The sequence below is a fragment of the Fukomys damarensis genome, unplaced genomic scaffold, assembly GCF_012274545.1.
Source record: "Fukomys damarensis isolate Sample0158 unplaced genomic scaffold, DMR_v1.0_HiC HiC_scaffold_38, whole genome shotgun sequence".
NCBI lineage: Eukaryota > Metazoa > Chordata > Mammalia > Rodentia > Bathyergidae > Fukomys > Fukomys damarensis.
The window spans coordinates 34590163-34603338 of record NW_022900950.1 but is presented as its reverse complement, the minus strand read 5'-3'; the positions used below and the strand labels follow the sequence as shown (position 1 = coordinate 34603338).

General features: G+C 37.2%; 1 protein-coding gene across 1 annotated transcript in view; it reads right to left on the bottom strand.

Moving 5' to 3' along the window:
* Nucleotides 1–13176, bottom strand: part of LOC104862195 — a 149939-nt gene that overhangs the window by 117430 nt on the left and 19333 nt on the right. Inside the window, exons 4-5 of the mRNA XM_010623960.1 lie at nt 4680–4733; nt 4165–4248 (exon numbers count right to left, since the gene is read on the bottom strand). Coding sequence (XP_010622262.1) covers nt 4165–4248; nt 4680–4733 — 138 coding nt within the window. The remainder of the gene's footprint in view (nt 1–4164; nt 4249–4679; nt 4734–13176) is intronic.

The following is a 13176-nucleotide window of genomic DNA, read 5'->3' as shown; positions in this document are numbered from 1 at the left end:
TTTCCCTGGTGTGAATATTCTGCAACAATGCATAAGATTCTAATAAGATTACTGACATTTAGAAATGGGAGGAAAGGAGCTAAAGGTGTAGGGAAGGTGTGATACGTAGGGGAAGAACAAAAAGGGAAAAGAAAAAAATGTGAGAGAATGAAAAGATGAAAATAAAGTGTTTGTAGATGGGGAGGGGTGGAGGGGGTGAAGGGAGGGCAAAGCTAAGGGGAAAAAATGAGAATCAAGACTTGCCATGTAAAGGTACATGATCCCAACAATGAATGTAACTGTACTGTATCCCTAAATGTACCAATAAACTCAATAATAAATGTAATACACTATAAAAACAGAGTCAAGAACAAAAACCATATGATCCTCTTGATAGATGCAGAAAAAGCATTTGACAAAATTCAACAACCATTCATGATAAAAACCCTGCAAAAAATTGGAATACATGGTCCATATCTGAACTTAATAAAGGCTATCTATGAAAAACCAACAGCCAACATCATATTAAATGGCCCAAAACTGAAAACCTTCACATTAAAATCAGGAACAAGACAAGGATGCCCACTATCACCACTCCTCTTTGATATAGTTCTGGAAACATTAGCCACAGCAATTACACAAGAGAAGAAATTAAAGCAATAAAGATAGGAAAGGAAGAAGTTAAACTGTCATTATTTGCTGATGATATGATACTCTACATTGAAGACCCCAAAACTCCACCAAAAAAATTTAGACTTAATTGACATTTTTAGCAGAGTAGCTGGATACAAGGTCAACACTCAAAAATCCATAGCCTTCTTGTACACAAATAAAAGACTCACTGAGAAAGAAATTAGGGAAACAATTCCTTTCACAATAGCATCCAAAAAAATGAAGTATCTAGGAGTCAATCTAACGAAAGAAGCAAATGACCTCTACACTGAACACTACAGCACTCTGAAAAAAGAGATCTAACAGAATATAAGAAAATAGGAAAGATATCCCCTGCTCCTGGGTAGGAAGAAACAACATATTGAAAATGGCCATACCACCAATACTGCTATACAGATTCAATGCAATGCCAATTCCAACACCATATTTCACAGAACTAGAAAAAAGAATCCAAAAATTCATTTGGAACCAGAAGAGACCTAGAATAGCAAAAGCCATCCCAGGCAACAGAGACATGGCAGTGGGTATGACAATTCCCAATTTGAATCTATACTACAAAGCCACTGTGATAAAAATGACATGGTACTGGCAAAGAAACAGACCTGAGGATCAGTGGAATAGATTAGAAGATATAAAAACAACTCCAGATGTACTCAGCTACCTCATCTTTGACAAAGGAGCTGACCATCCTCACTGGAGTCAAGATAGTCTCTTTAATAAATGGTGTTGGAAAAACTGGATTTCAACCTGCCACAGATTAAAATTAGACCTTTATCTTTCACCGTGCACTAAACTAAAATCCAAGTGGATTAAAGATCTAATATTAAAAAAGAAACACTGAACTTGCTGGAAGATAAGTTAGGCAGAACTCTTGAAGACATTGGCATAGACAAAGACTTTATGAACAAATCCTCAGTAGCAGGGGAACTAGCAGAAAAAATCAACAACTGGGATCTCATCTTTTTAAAAAGTTTCTGCACTGCAAAATAAACTATCAGCAGAACTAAGGGACAACCTACAATGTGGGAAAAAATTGCAACCAGCTACTCCTTTTACAAAGGACTCTTATTTAGAATATATAAAGAACTCAAAAACAATCAGCCCCCCCCAAAACATAAAGACCTGGATTAAAAAATGGGCATCTGAAATGAACAGATATTTCTCAGACAAAGAAATAAAAGCAGCAAGTAAATGTATGAAAAAAATGTTCCATATCCCTGGTCATTCGAGAGATGCAGATGAAAACAATACCGAGATGGCCACAAAGAATGGCTGCAATCAAGAAATCAACCAAAAACAAATGTTGGTGGGCTTGTGTGGAGAAAGGAACCCTTCTCCATTGTTGGTGGGAGTGCAGACTGGTGCAACTACTATGGAAATCAATATGGACATACCTCAAAGAGCTGGTACTAGAGGTTCCATTTGACCCAGCCATCCCTCTGCTGGGTATCTTTCCAAAAGAATTAAAAGAATCATATCACAGTGATATGTGTGCACCTATGTTTATAGTGGCACAGTTTGTAATAGCTATAGCTTGGAAACAGCCCATTTGCCAATCAGTTGGAGACTGGATAAAGATGTGGTTTTTCTGTAACATGGAATATTATTCAGACATAAAGAGCAATAAATTAGACTCATTCTTAGGAAAATGGATGCATATTGTGGATATACTCCTAAGTGAAATAAATAAGTCACACATACATAAATACTGAATAGTTGCTCTGGTGTGAAAAGCTATAATAGTACATAAGATCCTAATGAGATAATTGACCATGTGAAATAGGAAGAAAAGGGCTAAAGGTGTAGGGAAAGTGGGAAGGGTAGGGGAAAGGGAACAAGGGAAAAGAAAAAATGCGAGAAAATGAAAAAATGGAAATAAAGTGTTTGTAAAAGGGGAGGGTAAGAGGGGGTGAAGGGAGGGAAAAAATGAGAACCATGACCTGTTATGTAAAGGTACAAGATCCCAATGATGAATGTAACTTTACTATATACCTAAAATGTACCAATAAACTCAATGAGAGAGAAAAAAAATTTCTTCTTTCCAACAAAAATTCCTTATTTCACTTTATACAAATAGAGGTGCTATGATCTGAATCTTTCTTTTCTTCAAAAATTCTTCTGTTGAAATCCTAACTCCCAAAGTGATGTTTTAGAAGGTGGGGCCTACACCTCATGAAAGTGTAACCCTTGTGATTAGGATCAATGCCCTTATAAAAAACAGTCCCCAAAAGGACACCCCAGATCCTCCACCAGGTGGGGACACAGAAAGGAGTGTGTGAGTCAGGAAGGGGCTCTCTAAAAAACAAATCTGCTAGTGGCTTAATCCTGGACTTCCAGCCTTCAGAACATTGAGAAATGAGTCTCTTATAGAGAAACTACCCAGCCCAAGGTACTTACTTGGTCATGGCAGCCAAAAGAGAAGGCAGGGAGACTTTCTAAAAATAGATGTGCTATGATATTCCCTTCCCACAGAAAGTGAAACTCTAAACACATCTAAACTTCTACTACAGCCATCAGATCCAGGGACTTTGCACTTGGAAGAAGCAGCTAATGGCTTCATTAACCTACAGTTTGACAAGGGTACATTTTGTTCAAACATGGGGACAGGATCGTAGAGCTGTAACTTGAATATTTTTTCTATAATAAGATGTAATTGAAATCTTGACAAATAAAGCTCAGAGTGTCCCTTTATAATATGTATTTTATCTTATAATATGTGCAAGATCTTATTAAGATTTCATATTTTAGGCTAAATAATAAGGCAGAGAAAAATGTTTAAAATACTAATTCCAGTAGACTGAGGGCATGGGTACAGTGCAAAACTGGATGAAAATCCATATACAAATTATCAATGATCTAATAAAGTCCTTTCCCTCCTTTTAAGAAAAGTCTTTAAATATCTTGTTGGTCTAGTATACTAGGTAATTTTTAAGTATCTTCCCATATAAACTGTGATGGCTTGTATCTAGATGTCTCCCTAAAGCCTAATATACTCATAGGTGGGGTTTTTCAGATGTGACTGGATCTAGGATGTATGAATGTGGATTAAGGGTGTGATACTGGGATTAAGGTTATGTGGTACTAGGTTTGTCCACTAATTCGTTTTTGTAGTTCTAGGTGTGGGTAGTGGAAGTCCCAACCTGAGTGTGGGTAGTACCATCCAAAAGGCTTGTCGCCTGGATGGGATAAAAGGGAAAGGGCTGCTTGCTGTTGCTCCCTCCTGCTTCTCCTCCACCAACACACCCTGCCTCGGAGCCAGCCAATTACTGACTGAAACCTCTACACACTGCAAGCCAAAACAAACATTTCCTCCTTGAACTTTGGATGTTGGGTATTTTGTCTCAGCAATGAGAAAAGTAATTCATACATAAACTCTTCAGTAAATCAGATGAGTCTTAGAAATCATGGTTTAGAGAGGAGCGATCTTATAGGTAAATCATCAAACTTAACTCGTCACATGGTTAAAGCCTTAATGGTGGTTTCAGTGATCTAATATTTAGAAAACCCACTTACTTTATTCTGGGACTTCATACTCTGCTTCATTATGCTTTTGAATGTTTCCATATCCAGCAGTTGTCTTCCTCTCTTTTCATGCTCCTTAAAGAGGAAAAAAGAACAAAGAGGAAGAAGGAGACAAAGTAGGAGCAAGTGAAAGAGGAGGATGAGGCAGGAGGAGGAGAAGGAGGAGGAGATAATGAGGACGGGGAGGAAGGGGAATATAATTAGGTAGAAACATGTAATGGTATTTTGTTTAATCTAAAATCAAGAGCCTAAATGATTGAATGTCTAATTACACTTACCTAAACTCAGTCAACATAAACATATTAACTTTTTTGTTCATTTCTCTGATGCATTTACAATTTGTTTCTAATTCCATTAAGAAATGACAGTCAAAATTTTATTCTTCAGTGCTATTTTATAGAAATTAAAAGGATTGTACTTTATACTGAAAAAAAAACACCCAACTTCTAAAAGAGAATAAAATTATTCAGATGCATATTTTAAAAGTTTACATGGCCAGTTCCTACCTGAAATAGTGCATTCAGATTTTGTAGTTCTTCCAGGGTCACTTGATGTTCAATCTTATGAAGACAAAAAGAAAGTAAAGTAAAATGATAAAACACCGACAGTGATGTTCATAAAATTTAATTTTTAGAAACTCATAATTTCCATTTTTCTAAAACTAGTGAGATAATCTTAGATAAGAAACTCTTAGATTATTTCAACTCTTATTGTTCTACGTCTTTACTCCAGCTGGCCTGGGATGGAAAGAGGAGGTGGAGACAGAATGAGAAGTAAGGAGGAAGGATAAACATTTGCTTGAGGAAGCAAAAAGAAAGAAAAAAAAATCAGAAACAGCTGAAACTAGAAAAGGAAGACTGAAAATATTTTGTACATCACATTCCAAAGACTCTTTCCAGGGATAGGACCCTTGTCCAGGGATCCTGAACATTAGACTTCCTCTGTCCCCGTCCCTTCTCTTCTGGGTTGAAACAAGAAGGAACTTGCTACCTTGCCACCTTTTTTTCTGGGACACATGTTTTGAAGCTCTTGCTACTCTTAATGTTAGGAAAAAGTATTCTCTTTTGGTCAGCTGTTTTTAGCTAAAACTCCCAAGCTTCTGGTTTGGAATGAATAAACTGTTACTAGCAGGTACAACCAAGTTGAACTCTGATGTTCTTTTACTATGCTACTAGGCTTGAAGAAGATAGAGGAGAAAATTGGCTTTTCTCTGAGAAGGTCATCTTATAAAAGCTGTGTATACCAACCTCAAAGGTACATAAAAGTCAGACAGACCCCATAGCTACTGGGATAGCCACTGTTTTCTAAAATAAAAGCACTTTTCAAATTCTACTTTGAATGATCCAACAGTTACTTTTGATTTGTTTTCATGGAGGAACAGAATTAGAAACCTGATTTTGGAATGGAGAAACACTAAGCCTGAAGTCTATTCTGAAAAATCCCTATACATGTCTTCTAGCAAGAACTGAACTCAGGAGCTAACTATCTCAAGACGACAGGGGGAAGATCTCAACAGTATTTAGATGCAGGCCAAAATGGTTCTATCAAACTGAGGGGCTACTTGACATCACCAGTGAATAGATTTGGAATTTTCCTTGACAAAACATTCTCCAGAACCCACAACAGCAAAAAAAGTTTACCAGGCTCAAAAAACATAAAAATTGATATCATCTCTATCTATCTATATCTATATGTATATCTATATGCATATGTGTATATATATCTATTATCTATCTATATCTATATCTGGACCCGAGCTTATTAATAAGGCAAGGCCTCTAGGAGAATGCATGTGACTTCTCCTCCTAGACTCAGAATATAAATCCCAGGAGGTTCAACAAGTTTTTTAAGGATTTGAAAATTATTTCTTTTAAAATCAGAAAGCTATAAAGAAGACATTCTATTGTCTTGATTTTTCACATAGTATACACTCTAAATAAATGATATAAACACTTTATCAGTCCATAAGTTACATAAAGCATGTTTATTACTAAATTAACTGTCTGTAGATTTTCACAAAGCAATCAATACATAGTGCAATGGCTGGGCACACTTGTGCATGCCTATAGTTTCAGCTTTTCTGGAGGCTGAGGCAGAAGGATTGCTTAAGCCCAGGAGTTTGAGGCCAGCCTGTGAAACACAGTGAGAACCTGTGTTTCACAGGTTCAAACAACAACAATGACACAAAAAAACCTCCAAAAAACAAAAGAAAACAAAAAAAACAACAAAAGAAAAAAAAAGCACTACCCTCCAACAAAAAGCAAAATACTGAATGTATAGTGTCCCTACACAAACTTTCCTCATTCTACCACACCCAAATGTCTTTTCCCCTAAGCTTTAATAGTTTCTGAAATTCTATATTGTAATAATTACTTGACCACTAACTACGTTATTTTATGGAATTGGCCTTTCACCTTTCTCTGAACAAAGAACAATGAACGACAACAACAAAATGCCTTGTCTCCCAGGAGGGGGCTCCCCAGTCTAGAAAGAGACTAATTTTCCTCTCATTCAACAAATTTATAGTAAATGATGCTGAGAGAGTACAGAGATACCATCATTAATAACAACAATGAAGATCAAGAATCTAAAGCCACTGTGAGTATATAATTGATGAAAGGCTTTACAATAATTTTCTTTTAAGCATAAAATGTGACCAAAAAAACCTCACTTCTTGCCTTCACAACTTCTCCCCAGAACCAACCCCAACAAATATGTCACCCCATCCTGGACTTCCTGGAGATACAAGCATAACACACTCATAGCTGCCTGGAGCCACATAAGTTTTGTACTTTGTCCCCATCTTTCTACTTATCTCTGTCTCCTGGCTATGTATACACACACTTTCTGCCTCCCCTTTTTCTACCCTCCTCAACAATAAGGAAAAAGATTAAAGGTGACTACAAATTTGTGCAATTGAGGTCTAAACCTATATTAACTAAGGTTGTATCACACTTAAGAAATCAATTCTTAAATTTCACAGACCTCATCAAATTATCATATGTCATGGCAGAAAATGAAAATCCAATAATCATTAGCCAACTTCTTTTGAAAAGGCAGTAACATAAATACATTTTGGAGAAACAGCCAGCTAAAGAACAGGGCCATTATTGTGCTTTTCCTTGAAAATATAAATCAGGCCTTCACATAATTGCAAGTTTTTAAGGCAAATTTGGAACACAAGGCAGAGAAAACATATGTCCCTTCTGGGTACTCCTGTGCTTGGCAGGACTTGAAAATACCATTGACAGCAAGTCACATTGTATCACTAAAAAGCTTGAATGACTTGTTTTCCTACAAATAAAAACAGAGGGAAAATTCTGACTATTTTATATCCAAACAATCATAGCTATATGGTGACAATCATAAATAATTCAGTTTGCAATTATGGATTCAATTTTTAGATATTATCTATTGCCAAATGATGCATTTTGTTTCATTTAAATGTAATTTCATAGAAAACTACCTGGATAATTCCCTAACATGCTATATGGAGCTGTGATTCTGCTTGTCCTTACAATGCAGTCCCCCCAAAGCAGTGGTTTTATGATTAGAGTGGTTTTCCCATAAGGGTTCATTTGCCTGCTGCTTCTCATTTGCATTGCAAATTAACTTCCCTATTGTTACAATCCAACATCTCTTCTCACTGTAAGTCTCCTCTGTCAGGGTGGCTTACAAATAATTTCTCGTTCTGGACAGGGGAATTGACTAATTAATCGAATAAAGTATCACTTTGAAAATCTATTTCTTAAATGGCTATCTCTATAGCTTCAGAAAAAAAAGTATGATCTAGTTTTTGTAAGATTCTAAAACAGAGAGCAACTCCAGAAAGTCTGGGGTGGTTGTCTGGACTGAAATTTAAAGCATTTCTTGGCAAATTTCTGATGAAGAGGAAAAGAGGGTAGCTATAGAGAATTCGGTGAACCTACATCATTGCTACAATTTGGATTTGCAATGCCCCCTAATGGTCTGTGTGTTAAAGCCCTGGTTTTCAGCCTGGTGGTGCTACTGGGAGGTTGTGAAACTTTTAAGAGAAGGGTTCTGATGGAAAGGCATTAGATCCCTGGGGACATTGGGGATATGCCTGTGAAGGGAATATCGTGACCCAGGCACCTTTCTTCCTTTCTCCTGTTTTCCAAACAGGCCTCCTCTACTACATGCTCCTGCTGTGATGATGTACTGTGCTTCCACAGACCAGAAACTACTGTGCCATTGGATCATGTGCTGAAACCTATGAAACTGTGAGTTAAAAGTTGATTACCTTAGCTATTTTGTCACAGCAATTGTGAAAACACGTGTAAAAACAAAAGCAAAACAGAAGATCACCAATCATCATTGAAGAAGAGTAAAAAAAGGTCTAGACAATTTTACCAGTAATTTTCAAGAGCAAAATAAATTTAGGCTTAAAAAAAGGCTTTTTGGAGCTGGGTATGGTGGTGCATGCCTGTAATTCCAGCATTTGGGAGACTGAGGCAGGAGAAACATCTCAAGTTCAAAGCCAGCCTGGGCTATATAGTGAATTCAGTGCCAGTCTGAACTACGTAATGAGACCCTGTCTCAAAACAAAGTTTTTTTAAAGCCTTTAATTCAAATATAATAGCTGTCTGAGAGGCTCAGGCAGGAGAATGACAAGTTTGAGACTAGCCTGGACAACTTAACAAGACTCAAAAAAGTTTAAAAAGGGGGTTAAGGGCTTAGCTCAGCACCTCCTGTCTGCCACATGTAACTCTACCCCTTGCTAGGCCCAAATTTAGCCATACTTTCTGGAGTTCTAGCCATCAGATGTTAAAAGCAAGATCTGAGAAGTGTAGACTGATGTTCTGCAGACAAGATTTATCAAAATCTTACTGTTCATTGTGGTAAACTGAACAAATGGTTCACACTCTCTATGGGTAATTTTCAACAACCTCTTACTCTGACTCTTGGCTTAGCTGTATAACTGTGGTCAATTAGAAACTTTGGAAAATTAGAAAATATGATGGAGGGAGGGGGTCTCTTCAGCTGCCTGCCTGCCTGAGATCACCTGGCAGGAGTGCGATCTCCCGGACTGCTCAACAACAGACCCAGTAAGGAAGGTAGCCATGCTGGTGCCCTTGAAACACCCCCATGACCCACCGCCTTTCTCAAACCTCCTGATTGGGCCATCCCTGGAGGGGGTCTCTTCAGCTGCCTGCCTGCCTGAGATCACCCAGTGGGTGCGCAACCTCCTAGAGTGCACAACAACAGACCCAGTAAGGAAGGTAGCTGTGCGGGCGCCCTTGAAACACCCCCACGACCGCCCCTTTCTCAAACCTCCTGATTGGGCCAGTCCTTAGACCAACTCTGCAGAGCCATAGGTTCTCATGAAGGGTAGTTTTCTGAGCTCCCAACTTTGAACAACTTTAAAGAAGGGGCAGCGAAACCTGTAATAGAACTGAGTGGAATTCAACCCTGAGGGTAGGGAAGCTCAAGTTAGGCCTTGTGGACTGTGTTCAGTCTCAGTCATGGAGAACTGCCATTGGCTAGCTGAGACCAGGGCATTCGGTTCTGTATATGGCTGTACATGTGGTATAACATGCCAACAGAGACGTAGTCTGAAAGAAGCCCCTCAAATTATTTTTTTTTTCTTTTCCTCATTCCACCCTAAAATTTCTTTCTTTTTTCTGTCCTCTCTCTCCAACTCAGTCTCTTGCTCCACCATATTATCCTTCATCTCCCTTTTTATTCCTGTTCCGGCCCTAAACAAGACTTCTTTTATTATTTTTTGCTTTTAGGAGGGGTTTCTCTTTATGTTCTTTTCTCCAGTCATTTTACCTCACTCATGGCTCTGTACCTTCAAGGGAAGGCAAGCGCCTGTTATTATTAAGGGGATATATTCTTGTCCTTATTCCTGCACTCTCTCTATTCATCCTGAAGTTAATAGCTTTGCAAAGATAGTAAGGTAATTCTACATCCTCTGCACTCACTTCAAACCTGCTCTAATTCTTTCACTTATCTAATCCTCTTGTTCTAAGTCTAACACCCCATCCTAAATGGTAAAGATGCTTTATTGAAAAGCATATTCACTTCAAACATGTTATGCACTGCTTCTTGAAATTAATTTAATTCACATGAGTTAAAGGTGATACATTAATGACTACCACAAGTGGTCAGTTTGCAAGCTGTGCCTGATCCTATTGGGCTGCTGAATGTGTCAATTGGGATAAAGGGTTGTGATTGATTTAAAGAGTTGTTTTCTCTGATATTATGAAAGTGAGGATGTCTGTGAGTCATTAGAAACTCAAAAGCTAAAATGCAACTATGTTAGGAAGATTTAAGTAATACCCAGAAATTAAAGGACAACCCAATAATAAAAATAAAAATGAGAAAACACTTAAGCAAGACACAAAAACAGATTTCCAGTTCACCAATGGCAAGTAGTAGGACAAATGAGGAAGAAAAGTCTGCTAGTAAACCAACAGGACAGCCTGGACCCATAGCACAGGAGGTAACAAAACAGATCAATCAGGCTCTAGAAAAATTCAAATTAGAAATAATTTCCCAGTTAACCAGAGAGATGATGAGCAAAATGGAAGTCATGATTCGAGACTCTAGAGAAGAAACTGACATAAAAATAGATGAGCTCAAGACCATGATAGAAGCCATGAAGACTCAGCATAAGAAAGAAATGGAAGCAATGAATGCCCAACAGAGGAAAGAAATGGAATCCATAAAACAGATTCAAACAGATATCCAGGAGATTAAAAACTCTATTGAAAGTGTATGCAACAGAATAAAAGATTGCGAAGATAGAATTTCAGACATAGAAGATAGGATAGCAGTCAGTGACTGTGAAAAAAGAGGTCTCTTAAAAACAGTAAGGGATTATGAGAAATCAATCCAACAACTCCTAGATGATACAAAGAAAAATAACATAAGACTGATAGGAATTCATGAAAAAACAGGAGAAAATGCAAATGACATAAAAAAGCTCTTCACAGAATTAATGACAGAAAACTTCCCAAACAGAAGGGAAGAATTAGACACACAGATAAGTGAGGCATATAGAACCCCAACTAGCCACGATCAAAAAAAATCTACACCTAGACATACAATAATCAAGATTCCAGAAATCCAACAGAAAAACAAAATACTACAAGCAGTAAGAGAAAAGAAACAAATCACATGCAAAGGAAAGCCCATTAGAATCACAGCAGACTTTTCAACACAAACCCTTAGGTCAAGGAGAGCCTGGAGTGAGGTATTCCAAGTCCTAAAAGAAAAGAACCTCCAACCTGGACTGATGTATCCTGCAAAACTCTCTTTCAAAATAGATGGGGAAATAAGATACTTCCATGACAAAGAGCACCTGATAAATTACATAAACACCAAACCAGCACTGCAAGGAATTCTAAACAATATCCTATAAAAGGACAACGAAGTTCACAATAACATGAGGCCCAACAGAACAAATCAAGTAGGCAAGGCAATAAACTAAAAGGAGATGGGAGAAAAAGTAAAAAGAGTCAACAAATGGACAAAAACATGACAAGAATAAGTCAAAATATATCAGTTGTAACCATCAATGTTAATGGCCTCAATTCACCAATCAAGAGAAACAGATTGGCAGAATGGATTAAGAAGCAAAATCCAACAATATGTTGTATACAAGAAACACACCTAGTGCAAAAGGAAGTCCATAGACTGAAAGTGAAAGGATGGAAAACAATTCTCCATGCGTCAGGAGTCCAGAAAAAAGCAGGGGTAGCAATCTTATTCTCAGATAAAGTAAATTTCAAACCAAAACTCATTAAGAGAGACAAAGAAGGACACTACATCCTTGTAAAGGGAACAATTCAAGAGGAAGAGCTGACAATCATAAACATATATGCACCAAATATAAATGCCCCCAACTATATAAAACAAATATTAAGTAACATGAAAAACCAAATAAGCACTAATACAATTGTAGTGGGGGATTTAAATACCCCACTATCACAAATTGACAGATCTACTAGGCAGAAAATCAACAATGAAATAATAGAACTGAACCAAGCTTTGGAACACATGGACTTAATAGATGTTTATAGAGTATTCCACCCCCAAAAACCAGAATATACATTCTTTTCGGCTGCACATGGATCATTCTCCAAAATAGACCACATACTGGCTCACAAAACAGGTCTAAATAAATGCAAAAAAATTGAAGTCATCCCCTGTTTATTATCAGATCATAGTGCAATCAAACTAGACATCAATAGCACAAGAAACTATAGAAACTTCACAAGCACATGGAAACTGAACAACACTCTCCTAAACAATCAATGGATTACAGAGGAAATTAAAGAAGAAATTAGACAGTTTTTACAAATAAATGAGAATGCCAATACAACATACAGGAATCTTTGGGACACAATGAAAGCAGTTCTACGTGGAAAATTCATAACATTGAATGCCCACACTAGGAAAACAGAGCGGGCTCAAATAAACAACTTAACGATGAAACTTAGACTCCTAGAAAAACAAGAGCAAGAAAAACCCAAAGCTCGAACAAGAGAGGAAATTATAAAGATCCGAGCAGAAATCAATGCAATTGAAATTAAGAAAACGATACAAAAAATAAATGAAACAAAGAGCTGGTTTTTTGAAAGAATAAATAAAATTGACAAACCCTTAGCTAATCTTATCAAAAAAAGGAAAGAAAAGGCTCAGATCCATGCAATTAGGAATGAAAAAGGCGAAGTCACAACAGATCCGAAAGAAATCCAGAGGATCATGAACACCTACTTTGAGAACCTGTACTCTAATAAAATGGAAAACACAGAAGAAATGGACAGATTTCTAGATACTTATGAATTACCAAAGTTGAACAAAGAAGATAAAAACATTTTAACACCCCAATCACAATGAGTGAAATTGAAAATGTAATTAAAAACTTACCAACAAAGAAAAGCCCAGGCCCTGATGGAGTCACTGCTGAATTTTACAAGACATTTAAAGAAGAACTAATACCATGACTCTTCAAAGTTTTCAGTGAAATTGAAA